This window comes from Cherax quadricarinatus, chromosome 57 (assembly GCF_038502225.1).
Source record: "Cherax quadricarinatus isolate ZL_2023a chromosome 57, ASM3850222v1, whole genome shotgun sequence".
NCBI lineage: Eukaryota > Metazoa > Arthropoda > Malacostraca > Decapoda > Parastacidae > Cherax > Cherax quadricarinatus.
The window spans coordinates 15518412-15540450 of NC_091348.1; the positions used below are offsets into that span (position 1 = coordinate 15518412).

Sequence of the window (22039 nt, forward strand, 5' to 3'; positions counted from 1 at the left end):
ATGGTGAGGCTGCCAGTTCTGACAAAAAAGCAGCTGAGAAGTTTGTACAGGAGTTTAAGGAGTGTGTAGACACTGGAGAATTCAAACCCCAGCAAGTGTTTAATTGTGACGAAACAGGCCTCTTCTGGAAGAAAATGCCAAAGAGGACCTACATCATGTAGGAGGAAGCGGCACTCCCAGGACACAAGCCTATGAAAGACAGGCTTACTCTCATGTTTTGTAGTAATGCTAGTGGGGATTTTAAAGAGAAGCGTTTACTGGTGTATCACTCTGAAAATCCCAGTGTGTTCAAGAAATACAGTGTTGCCAAGAGTAACTTGTGTGTGATGTGGAAGGCTAGCAGTAAAGCATGGGTCACAAGGGAAATTTTCCTAGACTGGTTTAATGAAGTGTTTGGCCTCAGTGTGAAGAAATACCTCCTGGAAAATAAATTGCCACTCAAGTGCCTCCTGGTAATGGACAATGCTCCTGCTCATCCTCCAGACTTGGAAGAGCAAATAGTGGAGGAGTTTAGTTTCATCACGGTGAAGTTCTTGCCTCCTAATACCACTCCTCTCCTCCAGCCCATGGACCAGCAGGTCATTTCAAACTTCAAAGAACTCTACACCAAAGCAGTGTTTCAGAAGTGCTTTGAAGTGACCTCAGACACTGAATTGACCCCAAGAGAGTTCTGGAAAGATCACTTTAATATCCTCTGCTTGGAGAAATTTGTGGCCAGATTGTGTACGAGAGGGATTTTGACTGACCCTAAGGAACCTATGCCAGTTGTGGAAACTATTTTGGCATTGGGGATGTCCCTGGGGTTGGAGGTGAGTGGTGAGGATGTGGAAGAGTTAGTGGAGGACCACAGGGAAGAGCTAACCACTGAAGAGCTGCAAGAGCTTCATCTGCAACAGCAACAGATCACAGCTCAGGAAACTACTGCAGAGGAGGAGGAAGAGAGATGGAGGAAGGTGCCTTCTTCAAAGATTAAGGACATTTGTGGAAAGTGGACTGAAGTGCAAACATTTATGGATGAACTTCACCCTAACAAAGCTGTTGCAGGCCGTATTGGCAACATGTACAATGACAAGTGTTGTGTCCCACTTCAGAGAAATCTTAAAGAAACGCCAGAAACAGATCTCTCTGGACAGATATTTTGTGCGACAGGGGTCCAGTGACTCTCAAGCTAGTCCCAATGGCATTAAAAGAAGAAGGGAAGTAACCCCAGATATGGACTTCATACCTGAAGTCCTAATGGAAGGAGATTCTCCTTCCTAAAAATAGTGTACACCTTCCTCCTATCCCCTCCTCCCGTCTTCCATCCACGCAGAAGTCTTCAGTAAAGGTAAGTGTAATGTTATTATTATTTATTTTAAATGCATGTACTTGATTTCTGATTGTTTTCATTATGTAAATCTTTATTTAATTTGAAAAAAGTATTTTATTTTAATATTTTTGGGTGTCTGGAACGGATTAATTTTATTTCCATTATTTCTTACGGGGAAAATGGTTTCGAGTTTCGTGAATTTCGACCTTCGTCGGGCTCTCTGGAACGGATTAATCACGAAACTCGGGGGTCCACTGTATTGGTGTACCTCTGGCAAGGCAGTAATAGATTGAATAGTGGTGAAAGTGTTTCTTTTTTGGGTCACACTACCTTGGTGGGAGATGGCTGGTGGTTGAGCTCTAACTCTTGAGCCAGTATCTTATCCTTTGAGTGACATAAATTAGCTTTACTGGGCATATATTTGAAACCCATTATAGAGTCAGCCACTGAATAATTGTCTAATGTCTGGGTTTCCAGCCCCAGTCTCTAGGCAGTTTTCTTGGGAGACACAAAGCCATCATAATTTCAACATTGGTGACCCCCCCCCCCCCCCCAAAAAAAAAAAAAAAAAAAAAAGTTGCCTAAGGTTCAGTTTTCTAGATTTAATAAATACTTGATCATACAAGAGATATTTTGTTTTAAAGTAGGATCACAAAAAATATTGGAGAAGCTAAAAGGTTGAGAACTACAGAGGGACTCGAGAGCTCCATTCTAATTCACAGACCGATCGAGTGGCGTGAGCACAACTCGACGCTGCTGGAGACCTGGTAATCGCCGTCTAAGAGGGCCGGCCACAGTACTGTTCCTCTAACCCATTCCATAATTATATGATTAACCAATTGTGATTTCCTATTTGTATCTATAGTACAATATTTAGTTTACTTGTGCATGTATATTCATAACTTTCATGAGACACAGTGCTTGTATTCAGTAAACATCATTTCCTCTCTATATATTTTTTTAATTCCCCTGAAGTTAAGTTTCATTGTAACATTAAATTTTGATTTAATGTCTCACTAAATGCTCCATTTTCACTAAAATGTGTATTACATTATTATGTACAGTAATTTTCTATACAATAATCAAATATTTTGTAATTTTATACTGTTAGTATTAGTCCTAGCTTCAGACAGCCCAAAATGTTATACTAAACTGTGGGTTTTTCCTATTAAGATCTACTACCAGTATTTACTGTTAACTTACTACTGTAACTCCAGTGTATCTTCTTGGAAAATAATGATCTTATCTAAAAAAAAATAAAGAAAAAGGGAGGAGGAAGGGTTGCAATATTTTTCTCTCAAAATGCTTAGGAGGTCATGTGGTCACCATCAGGTCACTGACCCAAGATGAGTCTAATATCTGGACTTATGTTGTGAAATTGTATGTGTAGGAGTGCATGCCTTTTGCATGTTAAGTGGTAAGCATGTAGACATGACACACTGCCATATTTGTTGTATCTGATGATATATTTTTTTTTGAACATTTTTGACATAATTTTCAGTCAATTAGTGAATCTGTAATGCTCACTGAAACAAACCAAAACTTACTGTTATACATTTATGAGAAACATTTATATTAAGTAAGTAAAATAGCTGCTGGAAATAATTACAACAGCTTGAAACTTCATACATATGAATAAATAACATTTAGATACATTGTATTAAAATTAAATCAGTTTACTTATAAAATCTTTATATCAACATCTGCACATACAAGACTTAAAACTAAATAAAACTATATAAATAAATAATCAGATTGAATATTATTACCATTATTTAAGACTGAACTGAACAGTTCCATTTATAATTCTAAATATAATAAAGCAAATCTGTGGTCTCAACACTGGTTTAACTCATATACATAGACTAGATATATATGATAAATAAATAAATATACATGTGTGCATATGTATATATGTATGTATTAATTATATGAAGTACCTCATCCCCTGAGATGTTCTTTGTGGAGGTGCACCCACATATCAAACTTATCAATGTACTCCTTCTTATCTGATGACATACATATAATGTTTAGGCTAATATGCATTTAACTACTGGTGATTGTATCTAAGATGTATCCCAAATATAACTTTTGGTTATGCAATTTATTAATAACAATTAAGTAACCTTTATGATAGATACCCTGTACACTGTATTAGTACCTGTATTCTATAAGACATATTGACCAAATCAAAAGCACTAAGTCATATCCACTCTGACATTTCTCTAAGTCACTGCACTTCCAAGAGTCTTCCAACAACATGCTTGGGACTCAACAACTGTTCATCATTCAAAATCTAGCTATAAGTTACTCCTGTACACCTTTAATACTTTTACAACAATGCTCTGAACCTGTTTTCCAGCATTTCAACATTTTCAAGAACTTCAACATGCACCAAAGGATGCCCCCTTTATTCTCACTCAAAATTAACACCGTCAACACTTTAAAACTCTTCTGATAGTCATTTTTTTTATAAAGCTTTCCTATATTATTTGATTTTATGCAAATGAAACTGAAAAAGCTCACCAAAAACTGAATAACATCTGCTTCATACGAAGGCCTTTTCACATGCTTTGCAATTTTAGATAGACTTTTTCAACTACATTTACAGAACATTAGGACTATACAGAAGAGCTTTATAAAAGAGCTTACTGTACATCTACTAGTGAGCTTCAATACCTTTGCAATGCATCTTTTACTTAAGCACTAACACGTTTTCAGATTTCAGCTTCAAGAATTCGTTATTCATGGAAAGCACTAAACCCATGAGGGTCATTCAGCTCCAATAGCTGAGAACTACAAAATATCTACATTTCCAAAATATTTTCATGCAGTATAGTATCTCCAACACCCTCAAATGAGAAAAAAAACTGAACAGGATAATTATTATTTTTTGGAAAAACTAGGGCCCTAGTCTTCACAAAATATAATGGCTCTGTTAAACCCTTAGTGCAGAGGCCAGAAATTACAGATCAACCCATTGGTGTGTATGGAGTTACTATCACACACAGATGCAAACATCTGCAGTATATCCGTCAATTAACCCGTAAACGGTCCAAATGTATATATACGTTCACTACCATACTGCCCCAACTTTTTTGAGAAAAAAAAAAAACATTGTTGTTTTTTAATAGGAAAAAAGAGCATATGGTACCCAGGCATCCCCAATTATTTTAACCCCTTCAGGGTCCAAGGCCCAAATCTGAAGTGGTGCCCCAGTGTCCAAGAATTTTCAAAAAAAAAAATTTGTTATTTTTTCTTGTGAAATGGTAGAGAATCTTTTTGTGAAGGTAATAAAACAAAAAGTACGAAATTTGATGGAAAATTGACGAAATTATGCTCTTGCGAATTTTGATGTGTCAGCGATATTTACGAATTGGCGATTTTGCCGACTTTGACTCCAATTTTAGGCCAATTACATTATTCCAGTCAACCAAATTCTTAGCTATTTCACTAGTATTACTTCTATTCTATCGATTGAGCACAAGAAATCGCCAAGTCAACTGTTTCAACTACAAATTAAAGTGATCAGAAATTGTTAATTTGGCCAATTTTACACAAAGTTCAAAATATTCCAATTTCAAAATAGGGTCCAGAATAAACAATGTAGGTATTCCTAGAACTAAACTAACATTTCCTCTGTTCATTAGTTACGTTTTGAGGCTTTACAAATAAATTCCATTTTGATTTTTTATTCACATAATGAATTTTTATTCACACCAAAAAATAGAAGATTTACTGTTATGCAATACTGTAATAATTGTATTAATATCATCACCATATTTGTGAATGCATATTAGACCCACCAGCTGGCGTGTATTAGACGTGTGAGGTCGTTTGTTTACTCTTGAATATCGGCAAAAATTTAACATTTCTGCTACTTTGAGCTCAGTTTCAAGCCATTTCCAGTGCTAAAACCAATCAAAATCATCTTTATTTTTGTAATATGTCTTCCATTCTATCAAATGAGACCAAGAAATCGCAAATACAACTATAAAAACATACGAAAAAACACTGCAAAGTCGCTGTTTTAATCGAAAAATCATGATTTCAGTTTTTTTCTCTCATTACAGTATATACAGCGTGCTGCAGGATCTGTTTTATGTGGTGCACACATACCACATAGATGTATTCTCTCGTATCTAGGCCCAAATGTACCACTCACAGTTTATCAGAGTGAGCTGAGCTCATGACGTAGATCTACGGTTTGGACCCTGAACGTAAAGCTGTAGATCTACGGGACGGACCCTCAAAGGGTTAATATGGTGCACAGTGAGTGCTCACACCCATTCTCACATGTCTAGGCGACTCAGGCTAATCGTGGCAATGTTAAATGTAGGACACATAAAACGTATATATACGTTTGGGGCACTAGCGGTAAAAACGTATATATACGTTTGGACCGTTTACGGGTTAATCAGGTGTTCATAACTAGTTTTTTTGGAAGTGGTTATATTCCAGAATGAAATTTAAACAATTTAAAACAACATGTCCTTTACTGAAAAAGTATGATCAGTAAGCAACTGGATTTCCAGTCCAGTAGAGGAGCCATTTTGCCCTTGTATGCCTATATAAATTAAACATTGATTACTATCCGTAAAACATTACTTCTCCCCCTCCCCCAATATCCAAACAAGCATTCCAAAAATTTCTTCACCTATATATGTACTGGTATATCTTTTATTTTATTTTCAGTAATCTAATTTTCCCCTATAGCTGCTCTACCAGTATATACTTTCACATTACTAAAAAGCTAATATGTATTTGTGTGACAAAACTAACAATTCCTAAAAATCCCAATGCTGTATCGTGTAAGTGTATTTCACAATTTTAGCAGAAAAAAAGCTCACACACATTTGTACCACAGTTACAACATAAATTTTCCGGACCTTTGGTTCCAAAGTAGAAGTGTAAGTGTTTGCAATAAAGCAAACAGAATCCTTGGCTTCATATCAAAAAGCATAAATGAGTCCTCAGGTTGTACTTCAACTCTATATAGCCTTAGGCCTCATTTAGATTATGCTGCACAGTTTTGGTCACCGTATTACAGAATGGACATAAATGCTCTGGAAAACATACAAAGGAGGATGACAAAGTTGATCCCATGTATCAGGATAGACTGAGGATAGACTGAGGGCCCTGAATCTGCACTCTCTAGAAAGGCATAGAATTAGGGGGGATATGAGTGAGGTGTATAAATGAAAAACAGGAATAAATAAAGAGGATGTAAATAGCGTGCTAAAAATATCTAGCTAAGACAGGACTTGCAGCAATGGTTTTAAGTTGGAAAAATTCAGATTCAGGAAGGATATAGGAAAGCACTGGTTTGGTAATAGAGTTGTGGATGAGTGGAACGAACTCCCAAGTACCGTCATAGAAGCTAGGACGTTGCGTAGTTTTAAAAATAGGTTAGAAAAATACACGAGTGGGTGTGGGCAGGTGTGAGTTGGACATGACTAGCTTGTGCTACTAGGTCTGATGCCGTGCTTCTTCCTTAAGTGAATGTGACCTGACCTTACTAGGTTGGGTCATTGGCTTAAGCCGGTGGGAGACGTGAACCTGCCTCGCATGGGTCAGTAGGCCTGCTGCAGTGTTCCTTCTTTCTTATGTTCTTGATTACTGATTTTTCTGCCTTTAGAGAGTGCAGTATTCCTTGGCCTTGGGGTTGGATAAGAGATGTACAGTCTGGTGGTAAATACACTGCTGTGGGAATTTCAAGTTCCTGCTCATAAATCTGTATGGTTCCAGACCATCAGTGTCTGGAAAATCCATGTTGTACCTGTACGTATAAACAACTTTAAAATTTCTAACATCGTAGTTTTCAAGCAAGTCTCCTCCACTCCTGCAGATCACCTGAGTACTCTTCTAGAGGAAACCATAAACATTTTATACCTAACTGTATGAGGAAAGATTTATATGCCAAAACACTGACAGACCTTCTCATCGTCAGTACAGAAGAGCCTTTAAATATGTAATGTTAAACAGAATTAGCCAACAGGATTCAGTGGAAACTAATGTATACAAGAACACAGGTGTTTGCATGTACAGTATATACTATAGGATGAGTAAAATGTATATACTCGTGAATAGGTCAACACCTGACTAACTTTTTCTCCAAAAAAAAAAAAAAAAAAAAAAAAAAAAAAAAAAAAAAATCATATATCTTTTATATAATTTGATTTGTTTTTAGCAACAGTACAATGATTATTTTAGGCCAGCTAGTGTGCTAGAAATAAAATGATGAAAGAATAATGGTAGCACTACAATTCTAACAAAGTATGATTAATTTTATTTGTACTGCATGTTTAAGTTGGTACATATATATATGGTTTACAGTATATGGCTTTGCCCTTGATGCACCCAAGAAGCAGGAATTCTGTATGCAATAGGAACACAACATATTAGGAATTTCAATCCTTCAAAAATATTATCCATAAATAGGTTGACCCATTAGTATTTTTGTCATAAATTATGGGAGCAAAAACATGTTACACTTGAGTATATACTATACATTACATATACCTACATACGTGGTGGGAATCGGCCAATGTGTTAATAAAATAATAATAAAATAAATGTATAATATGCAAAATTCCTATTTTGCTGTCTTATTTTCACATGTGATGTCCATTTACTGATTGCAGTTGGTGTGGTTAACAAAGCAAACTGCAGATTCCTATTATGCAAAATAACTGTTTATGGTCTGACCGAGGTTAGTAATGCTGTTCTCATCTTGGAAGGCATATACAGCCAAGCGAGGGACACTAACATCTGCAAGATCTCAGATTGGAAAGGGGTATAAGGAGGCTAAAGCCCCCCACAGGTGCAATTTTTTCAATTAACCCTTAAACTGTCCAAACGTAGATCTACGTTCACTCACATAGTGCTCCGAACACAGATCTACGTTCGATTTTACATGCTTTCTTATGTAAAAAACATAAGAGCTACGTTCAGAGCACTATGCAAGCGAACACAGATCTACGTTTGCACAGTTTAAGGGTTAATGGCTAATTTTCACTGTTATTATGTTAACCAGTGACCATGAAAGCATGATAGTTTAAGAAAATTCAACACACATGCTGAAAATCATACGTTTTTAAAGAAGATTTCTTTGATTTTTTCACCACCTTATGATTTTTTTTAGCCCCACAGATTGAAATTCTGACTGCAACCCACCCAGATTGAAATCCTGGCTTATGTCCCCCCAGATTGAAATCCTAGCATAAGTCCCTGTAAAATAACCTGGTTGTGCTACTGCTCAGATGTAATTATCATCATGAGAGGATACCAAGTGAATATCTGTTATAATAAAAAAACAATTTGGCTGAGACGACCATTGGCTTTCTTAAATTATTCCTGAACAAACCAACAGAATTACATATCTGATGCACACTTACTCATGAACTCACACACAGCTTTGAGTGTTTTATGGATACTCACCATTCTGATATAGTTGCTGTTCTAGAAACATTTTTGGTTGACAAGACTCTTGAAACTGCTAGAATTGCTGGCTACACCAGGGAGGGTTATGACAGTGGTAACACTGTGTACATTAGTAAAACTATATACATCCATTCAACTGATATTGTTATTCATGATCCCGACTAGCACTATACGTTTATGTAAATATACAAGCCTCAATGAAAATGCACAGCCTCAATGGAAGTGCACAGCCTCAGTCAACTAACTCATGGATCATGCAAAGGCTCTTTCTTTGTTTGCAACAAAATTCTTAACAAATTATAACTGTTGGTGACCTTGACTAACACCAGAAAGATGCCTGTGGCCTTACCGTTATATAAAAGGTCAATGTTCCCAACATTCCCTACCTGGTTCAACTTCATGGACAGTCACAGTCAGATAATAAATCATACACTTCATGACTGGCAGCCATCAACAGTCTTAATTTGGCTGTACCTTTTCAAAGATATCACTCTAACAGTGATCATTCATTCCTTGAATGACTTGTATTTGGAGCAACCTTCATAACATATGATCATTAGAAAAAAATCAGTTAACTCACCAAATGAAATCTCTAATCCATAGATGGCTTCCACTTCACCCTGTATGTATGGCACTTAATAATAAAGTAGACAGTTATAAACTAATTTAAATAATGATATTGTTAGGGCCAGACTTGGAAATGAGCTGAGGTAGGATAACCAGTCTAAGCTTGTAAATTCAATGCAAGAAATACCCACAGTATTAGTAAATATCTGTTTGTAGTTACAAAGTACGTAGTGCTATGCTTGTGATGTCCCATTTTCAGTGTTTACTGGAAGTATGTCACAAACTGTGTTTAAAGTTTCCTACTAGATTCCACTCCTGTAATCTACTAGTACTAATATTTGTGGAAAATTTTTCTTGGCACTACTTGTTTTTTCACAACTGTGGTGTCTTGTTCTCCTTGTTGATGGTGCAAGCTAAGATAACTTCCTTGCATATTTTCTTGTATCCTTTCATGATCTCATATATAATTATTATCTTTAACATTTTTAAATCTTTGTTTGTAACTCATATTTCTTAGCTCTTAAAAGTCCTTCTGTGCATTTCTTTAAACTTTTTCTAGTAAAGTAGTCCCCCCATATCCGCGGGGAATACGTTCCAAGATCTACCGTGGATACCTGAAAGCGTAGATAGTAGTGAACCCTATGTATAGGTCATTTATCATTTACATACATACCTATGATAAAGTTTAACTTATAAATTATACAAAATAAATCTAGAATTAACACTTTCACAGATGGGAAGCATTTCACAGCTTCTCTTAGGCTTTGAAGAACTGCCAGCATCACTACTTTTGCACACTGAGGCCATTATTAAGCAAAGGGTTATTTTTGATCCATAGTAAACCATGGATAACTGAAAACGCAGATACCGAATACACGGATACGGGGGCTCTACTGTATAGCCAAGCGTAATTTTTTAAGTAGAGAACACCACTAAACATTCCAATTTTAACCTATAGTAATACATGCTGTAAACAACTTTTTTGGCACTTCACCATCTATATATGAGGAACTGGCAAGTAAAAAGAGCACAAGTGCCACCCCAGCAGATAATGGTTCCTTCAAATCGATGAATCTCTCAACCTGAGGATGCTGCATTTAGTCTGAGGAGTCTCTGATGATGAAAATGAGTACAAAGCATGTCTAAAAGGATTTTTATCTATTGGAGTTATTAAAAAACAAGCAAGAACTGTAGTAAAGAAACATACAATGACTGGAGCCTCACTACTGATATATGTGGTTGAAAAGTCCAGGCAAACAACATAACAGGTGCAATGGCTAATCTTATTTATCAACAATTAACATGCTTCCAAGTGTGTCTTCCCATTACAAATTACTTGAATATAATCTAAAGTTACTTAAAACTGTTCTAACACATGCATACAAATGATGACTACGCAACAATTTATGTGCACTTTCTCGTGCCGTTATGCCCACACATAGGAACTCGGGACAAATCAGCTATTGAAATATCCTACAAAACACCATTTGAATGATCCAAATATCTTTATTAGTCTATGAGTTGCAACTTTTAAACTTTGAACATGCTTTTCCTGCTATCTAAAATGGCACTTACTCCATTTACTTGCCAGCACCTTATATCTAAAAGGCTACTTTGAGTATTACCAGTTTCTCAATACTGTTTTGCATTTATGTGATCTAGATTTTTCTGTGTACTGCTTTCACTGTTTTATCACATAATCTATGTTCATTATATCTCCATTTCCAATACAAGATGCTTTTCTACATAAATTCTATCATCCATCTGCCACTTCATTTTACTGTATTTTTTTATTTTTGCACAGAACATTTGCATCTACATATATATATCCATATAGCTTTTATTTATTCTGGCAAGTAACTGACATACTATTTTTTTTTTCAACAAACTTGCCGTATCCCACCGAGGCAAGGTGGCCTAAAAAGAAAAACCAACAGTTTTTCTTTTTAAATTTAGTAATTTATACAGAAGGGGTTACTAGCCCCTTGCTCCCAGCATTTGAGTCACCTCTTATGACATGCATGGCTTATGAAGGAAGAATTATTTTCCACTTCCCCATGGAGATAAGTAATAAAGAAGAACAAGAACTATTAAGAAAATAGAAGAAAATCCAGATGGGTGTGTAAATATACATGCATGAATAAGAATGTGTAGTGTGACTTAAATGTAAGCAGAAGTAGCAAGACAGACCTATTATCCAATATCCATGTGTTTATGAGACAGAAAAAAAGATGCCAGCAATCCTACCAACATGTAAAACACTTACAGGTTTCCATTTTACACTCACTTGGCAGGACAGTAGTACGTCCCTGGGTGGTTGCTGTGTACCAACCTACTACCTAGGTAACTGACTTCTTTTTTTTAACATGTCAACTGTTTCCCACCAAGGCAGGGTGACCCAAAAATAAAGAGAAACCCAAAAAGAAAGAAAAAACTTTCATCATTCAATAGCGACACATTGTTTTTTTTCAACAAGTCCGCCGTCTCCCACCGAGGCAGGGTGACCCAAAAAGAAAGAAAATCCCCAAAAAGAATATACTTTCATCATTATTCAACACTTTCACCTCACTCACACATAATCACTGTTTTTGCAGAGGTGCCCAGAATACAACAGTTTAGAAGTATGATGTATATACATATAAAAATACACAATATATCTCTCCAAACTGCCCATATCCCAAACCCCTCCTTTAGAGTGCAGGCATTGTACTTCCCATTTCCAGGACTCAAGTCAGGGTATATAAAATAACCGGTTTCCCTGAATCCCTTCACTAAATATTACCCTGCTCACACTCCAACAGCTCGTCAGATCCCAAATACCATTTGTCTCCATTCGCTCCTATCTAACACGCTCACGCACGCTTGCTGGAAGTCCAAACCCCTCGCCCACAACACCTCCTTTACCCCCTCCCTCCAACCTTTTCGAGGACGACTCCTACCCCGCCTTCCTTCCCCTACAGATTTATACGCTCTCCATGTCATTCTACTTTGATCTATTCTCTCTAAATGACCAAACCACCTCAACAAACCCTCTTCAGCCCTCTGACTAATAATTTTATTAACTCCACACCTACTCCTACTTTCCACACTTCGAATTTTCTGCATAATATTTACACCACACACTGCCCTTAGACAGGACATCTCCACTGCCTCCTCGCTGCAGCATTTACAACCCAAGCTTCACACCCATATAAGTGTTGGTACTACTATACTTTCATACATTCCCTTCTTTGCCTCCATAGATAACATTTTTTGCCTCCACATATACCTCAATGCACCACTCACCTTTTTTCCTTCATCAATTCTATGATTAACCTCATCCTTCCTAAATCCATCCGCTGACACTTTAACTCCCAAATATCTGAAAACATTCACTTCTTCCATACTCCTCCCATATATAGATAAAAATTACTATCATGGCAAATACTGATCCTTGTGGACATGCTGGTAACATTTCCTCATATTTTTTCCTCATAATTACTTGCCTTTTGTATGTATGTTTAGTTCCTGTATTATACAGTAAATTGTTTTACATGATGGTATGAGTGCTGGTGTGTCTTTTTTATCTCATAAACACATGGGATAACAGGCATATCTTGCTACTTCTACTTACAATTAGGTCACACAATACATGCATGCACACATATATGTACACACACCCATGTGAGTTTCTTCTATTTTCTTAATAGTTCTTGTTATTTATTTCCTCTTATCTCCATGGAGAAGTGGAAAAGAACAGGATTTTCCTAGTCAAAAATATACAGTGGACCCCCGCATAACGATTACCTCCGAATGCGACCAATTATGTAAGTGTATTTAAGTAAGTGCGTTTGTATGTGTATGTTTGGGGGTCTGAAATGGACTAATCTACTTCACAATATTTCTTATGGGAACAAATTCGGTCAGTACTGGCACCTGAGCATACTTCTGGAGTGAAAAAATATCGTTAACCGGGGGTCCACTGTTCTGTTTGAGGGTTAGCAGATTTTGCTCACAAACTGTTTTATCTATTTTTCTATTACATAGCTTTTATAAGCATTTTTACACCTGATAGTGAGATAAGCCTACAGTAAACCCTTGTACATCACTGCAGATATGTTCCTTCAAGCTACAGTGCCATGCATTTAAAATCAGTGCTGCAAAAGGAAAAGATATTTAGAAAAGCCAGTATTACAATTCAAAAATCTGAAAGTTAATCCTATAGATAAAATAAAAAAATAACAGTAATATACAAGTTACCTCACATTCTGGCAGTCCTGACTTTTTCATGACAATGTACAGGGCACTGCTGTCAGCTTAATGGGCCAACATAGAAGGCTGTGGTTCTTCAGTGGTTGTTCAAAAGTCTTCAAATGTTGTTGGTTGTGTTGACGGGGTGAAGCAACAGTCTGTAATGCATCTCTGCATTGTGTTACCCTGTAATGATTTATAGAGCTCACAATATGGCAGTGTCAGTTGCTCCAGAAAGCACTTGTAATCCACTCAGAGGCAAACAGACTCTTACATAATAATGGAAGCAAGAGCTAATTCTCATCTTTCACCTCTTCATGATATGCTTCCTGTTCCTCTGCAGGCTTCTCCTCTTCCTAGGACTTTATAATCTCCAGCAATTATTCTTCAGATGGTTGTCATCCTCTTCCATTAAGTTTAATCTTCTGCCTTTGTGTTTTTGAAGTCCTCACTTGCCACATTTCTATCCAACTCCTGTCTCCCTTATAGTTTCTTAGTACAGAAACCCTTAAATAATATTTAAAAAACCCTGTTCTGAAATCACAGAACAGGTGGGGCTCAAACCCATGGCAAGCAAGTTCTGTGATTTGTTTGTAATTGTTATGATTTTGCGAGTCAAATCCTGCTCTGGATTGAAACACCTTATGTGGTCCCCATCATCCCTTTCCACATTCATGTCTGTAACTGTTCTGGCACTGTTAAACCCACACAAGAGCTTGGGGATTGCACTCTCTGGGTTCATTTCTAACACCTTTCTAGGCTTCCCCAAAGTCCTGCTTGTGTAAGTGCACTTAAAGTTCCTAAAAAACCCAATCTAGGGGTTGGAAGAAAGAGGTCTTATGGAATGGCAAAAATACTAACTTCACTTTCGGGTCATAAGTCTGCAACATGATGACTTGGGACACTGACAAGTATAAGGAGAACTCTGCATACAAAGTTTTTTCTTGGAAGATATATCTTCAACTAAAGCACAAATGAATTTTAAACTTATCACTGAACAGCATCACTGCCATCTATGCTTTCTTACTGAACTACCAAGCAACTGGTGAATAAGACTTCTTACCTTTTAGTTTTTCTGATGCATTATTGAAGAGAAGCAATGTTACATACTCCTTGACCACCTTAAGCCCAAGCACAATCATCTGCTTATTAATGTCAAGGTCTTGATGGCATCTGCTTCCAAGATAACCCTGTTTTGTTGCTAAGCTAAATTGGTAAACTTGGCAGGGTAGCACTCTGTAACATGGGCCATCAATACTCTCTTTTAAAGGCACAGCTTTCTAATACAAACTTTCTTCATGATCACAGTGGTAATAAGTGCAGGAATATTTTTTTTAGTTTTCCCCTCAAGCCAGATATCCAGAAACTTTTGTTTTATTCAACTTCACTGACCTCATACTCATCCTTCTGATCCTATCACTATCAACAATACACACACAAGCTCATAAAACTTCCTAATTTGTCCCTACTGAACAAATTTTTTAATAATTCATTCCATATTCATGTGCCATTTCCAATGAGTATGATTATGCATATACCTTAACTAACCAATTCAGTTTGTCTGCATCCACATACATATTTGTTTAATCTTTGTTGCTCCAGAAGCATTAGCACTTTTCTTCGGTGCTATGGTTATTGGGAAACAATGCAGGGGTGGATGTCAACTTCATAATGTACTTTAGCAAACATGAAGTAAGCAATGCTGTAGTGTTGTCTTGGACTAACAGAGGCAGAGGGTGTGAGGAAAGATTGCTTCTCAGATGGCACCGTGACACAGGGACATGCTCTATGCCAAAGTCTGCCCCCTGGTAGCATGCATAATTTGAAACACCCAGGCTCATTCGCAACCTTACAAGGAAATTATGTGCTATAAAAAAGGGAGGTTTCTATATACTGTATACTTAAAGCATCCTAATGAAAAAAAAGTAAAAAAGATGCACTACATGAGGGTTTACTGTATACATCTATTAATCTATTAAGACTGATACCATTTCCTATATATCTGAACGCTTAACATAATAAAAAAATTCCTTTAAATACATACACAAGAACACTGAACACCAACTTTTTAAATTCATTCTTTGTTGCTCACATACACATTTGCACACACACCCACTTACACATAACATACACAGCTTATTGAAATACCATCTTTTTCCGATGAACTATGAAATAATCACCAACTTCCTGCATTACCTCACCAAAAACCCTTATTAACTGAACTAAATACAACAGTGTACAATCAATGGCTGCTTAGACCTACTTGCAGTTAGGTATACAAATGTTAGGTCAGCCTTCAAATATTTCCAGGCTTTCTTTGAGGTAATCCATAGATAAAATTAACAGTACACATGTCTGCACACAGAGAACATATTTTATAAGTTATCACTGTCAAGAAATCTAATGATCAGTTAACTATCAAATGGAAAGTTTGGAAAGCTGACAAATCAACCAGAAAATGACATACAAACCACAGCCAAACCTCATTGTTCACTACATGTCAATTATTGGTGCTAAATTGTCCTTGTGTGATGTAGTAACTGAAAAATTGCAGTTTTACATCAGCATTTAAATTAAAAACTTTGTATAGTTCCAAATATCTATTCTTTTACCTGTTCTTGAATATGGGAGTATGAGATCTTATATGCACATAAGGCACATCCTTAAAAAAACACTAAAGCAAGTTGTGTGGACTAATACATACACAATTTTCAGATATGGTTCTCTTGAGTGTAAGGATGAGAAACATGGCATGTTCTGAAACCTGCTCTAATAGTTGTAACACCATGACATATTTTTAAACACAGAACCTTTGATAAAGCTTAAAAGAAGGATCCTAGCACTAATTCCTCTTAGTTATTATATGTATCTATATATTAGTTTAATTTTAGTTAAAAATATTCTATATTGTAATAGAATATCACTGTCATATCTTACAGCCACGAAGTCTTAATAACTTTACTTAGGCAAAAAAATTTAATTAATGAAACAGGTCCTCAATTTATAAATTAGTTGCATCCCTAGTGTTCCAACTTACAAAAAGAGTTGTTTCCAACACAGAACCTATTTTTCTAAAGAAAACAGCATAAGGATGGTTGTTTCACACGCAATTAACTGTGCATCGGTAGCTGTAGAAGTTTAATTTGTTTCTAAGTGCCCTGGTCTTGAGAGTGCATGTTTACTTAGTCCAGCAAAGAGGGCTATGTAAAGCAGAATATGTGCAACATTATAAATTATACAAAATACTGTACATTACAGCCATTAGTATTAAGAACTGGTAATGTTAATTTGCAAGTATTCATGAATTCCTAATCACAGTTTACCCATTCCCTTTCACACAAACCTTACCCATCTTCTCATGAAAATTGGACCCATCTTTATTAGTGGATTGTGTTTCCAAGATATTTAATGCAACCACAAGTATCAGAATGTTCACTAATAAAATTTGAACAGTTTAATTTTTAGGATGGAAGCTATTCAAATAACAATATGCCCATTCTCCATGCAAGATACAAATAAACAGTTTTTTACTTGTTCTATTTCCAAATATTTTGATCAATTTTAAAAAGACAGCAATACTTAAGAGAAGCAAATGTCTGTATGTTTAATAAAAGCTTGAAATTTACAAGGAATAATAGCCATCCTTAGTTTTTTGTCAGTAGACAGGACCTGTTAACACAATGATACATAATAAGGCCAGAGCTCATTTTCAATGAATAAGTAAGATTTGGCTGTTTTTTGTATCCTTTTAGTTTGGTATGCCATCCTTGGTGTTTTCAATAACCTTTTCTGTAATTTCAAATTTATGCATAAGCAGCATGTAGACGTTTATATATATATATAAATATATATATATATAAATATAAATATAAATATATATATATATATATATATATATATATATATACAGTGGACCCCCGGTTAACAATTTTAATCCGTGCAAGAGGGGTAATCGTTATGCGAAATAATCGGTATGCGAATGAATTTTCCCCATAAGAAATAATGGAAATCAAATTAATCCGTGCAAGACACCCAAAAGTATGAAAAAAAAATTTTTACCACATGAAATATACATTTTCCCACACACAAAGAGAAGGATACATGCACAATAGTAGAGTAGTACATGCACAGTATATATTGTGCATGTACTAGTCTACTAAATGAAGAATAAATGACACTTACCTTTATTGAAGATGCAGCAATGACTGATGTGAGACTGTGTCCTGGGAGTGCCTTTTCCTCCTGAGTACTGTAGGTCCTGTTTGGCATTTTCTTCCAGAACAGGCCTTATCACACTGTGTATGCCACTACGATTCTTAAATCTCTCAAACCAACCTTTGCTGGCTTTAAATTCACCAATATGAGCACTAGTTCCAGGCATTTTTCCCTGTTCACCTGGGTGTTAGTCGACTTGTGTGGGTTGCATCCTGGGAGACAAGATTAAGGACCCCAATGGAAATAAGTTAGACAGTCTTCGATGACACTGACTTTTTTGGGTTATCCTGGGTGGCAAATCCTCTGGGGTTAATTGTTTCTTGGTATTTTCAATAAGCCACACCAACAACGGTGCTACAGCAGCAGCAGCAGCAGCAGCAGCAGCTGACAGTGCAGCAGCAGCAGCAGCTGACAGTGCAGCAGCAGCTGACAGTGCAGCAGCAGCAGCAGCAGCTGTACCACCAATAGTAGCGATGGTTGATTGGGGTTTATTATACAACCTGGCCAGCTCGGAGACATGCACTCCACTTTCATACTTATCAATGATCTTTTTCTTCATCTCTATTGTAATTCTCACCCTTATTGCTGTAGGGTTGGCACTAGAAGCTTTCTTGGGGCCCATGGTCACTTATTTTCCAGAAAAAGCACCGAAAACACTGTAATAATACGAAATATTCCGATTGTATGCTTGGATGTTACCGCGGAGGCTGGCTGGTAAACAATGCCACCGGCGGAACATGTGAGCGTGGCTCAGGCCGCACATTGGACGCGTCTCGGAAGAAAATCGGTAAGCGGGTTTTTAAGCGGTATGTGAGGCAAAATTTTTGCAATTAAAGTAAGCGGTATGCGAAATAATCGCTATGTGATGCCATCGTTATGCGGGGGTCCACTGTATATATATATATATATTCTTCTTCTTTCAACACACCGGCCGTATCCCACCGAGGCGGGGTGGCCCAAAAGGAAAAACGAAAGTTTCTCCTTTTACATTTAGTAATATATACAGGAGAAGAGGTTACTAGCCCCTTGCTCCCGGCATTTTAGTTGCCTCTTACAACACGCATGGCTTACGGAGGAAGAATTCTGTTCCACTTCCCCATGGAGATAAGAGGAAATAAACAAGAATAAGAACTAGAAAGAAAATAGAAGAAAACCCAGAGGGGTGTGTATATATGTGCTTGTACATGTATGTGTAGTGTGACCTAAGTGTAAGTAGAAGTAGCAAGACGTACCTGAAATCTTGCATGTTCATGAGACAGAAAAAAGGACACCAGCAATCCTACCATCATGTAAAACAATTACAGGCTTTCGTTTTACACTCACTTGGCAGGACGGTAGTACCTCCCAGGGCGGTTGCTGTCTACCAACCTACTACCTATAATATATATATATATATATATATATATATATATATATATATATATATATATATATATATAAATATATATTTATATATGTAAATTTATTTATATATATATATAAATATACTTTATATATATAAATATGTATCACACCTAAAAGAACTTCAAAATATGGCACATAAATTATCTATCAATGATACATAACATTACTTTTCCATTGTACATAGTAGGTGAAAATATTTAACTATTTCTTGAACTTTCAGGAAGTTTGTTAAACCTATGGATCTAGTGACTCGCTTATCCATGGAAAATTATCAAATGTCTCATCAAAGTCATTTTCATCAAGTGGACTAAAATTATTATTATTGGATAGCAAAGCACCATTAATAAAATTGTTTTTACCAAACTGTCTTTCAGAATTCAGAGCCGGGTGATAACTATGGCGCAAATTCCCAGTACTATTGAAGCTACTTTTCTTTGGTGTACTTGTAACCAAATCACAGAAAAACTCTTCTTTCAAATTTTCACACTGTTCAAGGAAAGATTCTGTCAAGTGTGCATTATCAGGCTGAGACTTGTGAGCTGCACTGTTGCTGGTACGAGATCTTGGCAAACCTGCCTGACCCTCCTTTAGTTTCCTCTGACCAGTAAGAAATTCTTCACTAGCACACTTCTTGTACACTCCATTCATTCCACTAATAACACTGGTGGCAACATTTTCTACAGGAGCTGCTGCTCCAACCTGCTCTTCATCCTCCCATGCCGTCCATCGTGGTCTCCTCTGTCCTCGGACGTTCACCAGTAGAGGGGATACTGCTGTGGGTAGAGCACTAGCACTTACTGCTCCTTGTGATCGTACTCGACGTGGAGGCGGCCCACCCTGGCCACGAGCTAGCCTCAGCAGGGGACTCTGCAGTAAGGGAACAGCAGCACCATTGTGACCACTTGCTGACACACTTTTCACCAAAGAGTCATGATGACCTAGCCTGCCAGGGTGGAGCAAAGGTGAACTAGCTGAACGCTGGCCGGGTCTCCAACAACTATGGTCTTTGTTAAGAGGCTTCAGAAGTGAAGGAGTTGGGGAATTTCGGATAGAGTGATGACTGGTATTTATTTCATTTGCAGCTGGAACCACTTTCTTGGGAGTACTTGTCAAGCCACCAAAATCATGGAAGCTCCGTCTTGTTTTACTTTCTATATATTCTTCGAGTATTTTCCGAGGAGATATCTGAAAGAAAAAAAGAGAATAAGTCCTTCATATCAAGTAGTTTTTACACAATGTCAGTACAGCAGTGAAGACTTCCCTAAATTTTATTTTAACACTAGTCATTTCCTATCAGAGCAGGGTGATCCATAGAAGAAAAACACATTTACCATTACTCATTGCCTAGCTGTCTTTCAAGAAGTGCACAGCCATCACAATTCAAATCATCCACCAAACCACAAACATCGACACCAATCCTTGACAGTACAGGAGGGCCCCACTTATACAGCAGGTTGGGTTCCAGGCTACTGCTGTAAAGTAAAAATCACTGTAAAGTGAAACATAGCCTCTTTTCAATTTCAAATTGCATATAAAAATCTGACAGCATGTTAACACTATCATATATTAAGTGAACATTAGAGCTAGGCCTAAAAACTGCAGATACAGTATACACATTGCTTACCTTAAAATATTTTTGTCCTTAGCTTATAGTGAGTAAATATATTTACTGTACAAAGTCTGAATAAATGACAAATGAGTATAACTGAAAACCGCTGTATTAGTGAAATGCTGTAAAGCAAAGTGGTGTAAAGCGGGGCCCTCCTGTACTGGCACTGTACTGCTCACCTTCAGAACCAATGTCCTGCTAATCAGTTTTCCTCAGCCACACCTATCAAATCAATTACAGCTATCACCTCAGCCACAACCAATACCTCAGCTACAGTCACCACCTCAGCCACAGAGACCTCTTCAGCTATATCTACCAACTCAACCAGTCACCATCTCCATTAAGTCATCCGAGGGTGATTCCCCAGAATAATCCCCCCTCTAATTTCCTTACCATTAAATCACTATCCCAGTCTCGTAATATCATAAAAGGTAAGTGCATACATACGTAATTTGATATTTACTGTATTGTGTGTTTTTATTATACTTTTATAAATTATCGATTATTAGAGGGTTTAAGACAGATAAACGCAATGAAGGATTTAAATAAGCCAATAGTGTGAATTAAGTTTTAGACAATCAAACTTTTGGCAAAGCTAATGAAAGTTTCACATTATTCATGAAATACAGTACATGGAAAAAATCTGTTATTAGCTTCTTTACAAAATCATGATTTACATAAGGAAATACTACCCAAATTACAACTACTTACAAAATAACCTTACAGGCCTAAAATTAACAACTCACATACGTGAAGCAAGCACAATAACCTAGCACCACGGACATTAAAAGAATTCTAACTCGATTCACTTTTTACATAGCTCCCAGTACTGTGTTCAGGTACAGTGACTGGAAAAGAAGTATGAAAAAGATTACCATAAAGGGTATTAGTCTGATAAAAAGGCATATTTAATTTCTAGAGAAGGGAAGGTGTTTTTAAGATTTTGAAGACTGGAAATGTAGAGAAGGCAAAGAACAGATTCCACAGGACTACCCTTTGCAGTAATCTTGTTTGTACTTCTCCCATCACTGATGCTTCCAGTGTCTACTCCACTTCCTGCTCCTCTTATCTTCTCTAATGCTTTGGTGAAACTGGTCACTCCCTTTCTGACAGACTTAGTCATGTCAGAGATCACAGTCATCCCATTAACTGGTCCTCTGCTGAAACTATCTACATTTTATCTAGCCTTCAAAAATGCCATCTTGTTAAATCAGCACTTATGCACAACTTTACTAATTTGAATCTTAGTCCTGCCTTTGTTT

General features: G+C 36.8%; 1 protein-coding gene across 2 annotated transcripts in view; it reads right to left on the bottom strand.

Annotated features, from left to right (window-relative positions):
- Nucleotides 1–7467: 7467 nt before the first annotated feature.
- LOC128693487 (uncharacterized) overlaps nt 7468–22039 on the bottom strand; it is a 48050-nt gene continuing 33478 nt past the window's right edge. Inside the window, exons 10-11 of one of the 2 annotated variants that reach the window (XR_011393595.1) lie at nt 13559–20353; nt 7473–9933 (exon numbers count right to left, since the gene is read on the bottom strand). Coding sequence is in view for 1 of the 2 variants with exons in the window: in XM_053783192.2 (XP_053639167.2) it covers nt 19403–20353 (951 nt within the window). In the remaining variant the exon portion in view is untranslated. Of the gene's footprint in view, nt 20354–22039 lie in introns of both variants that reach the window. The other variant, XM_053783192.2, reaches the window with a different exon arrangement.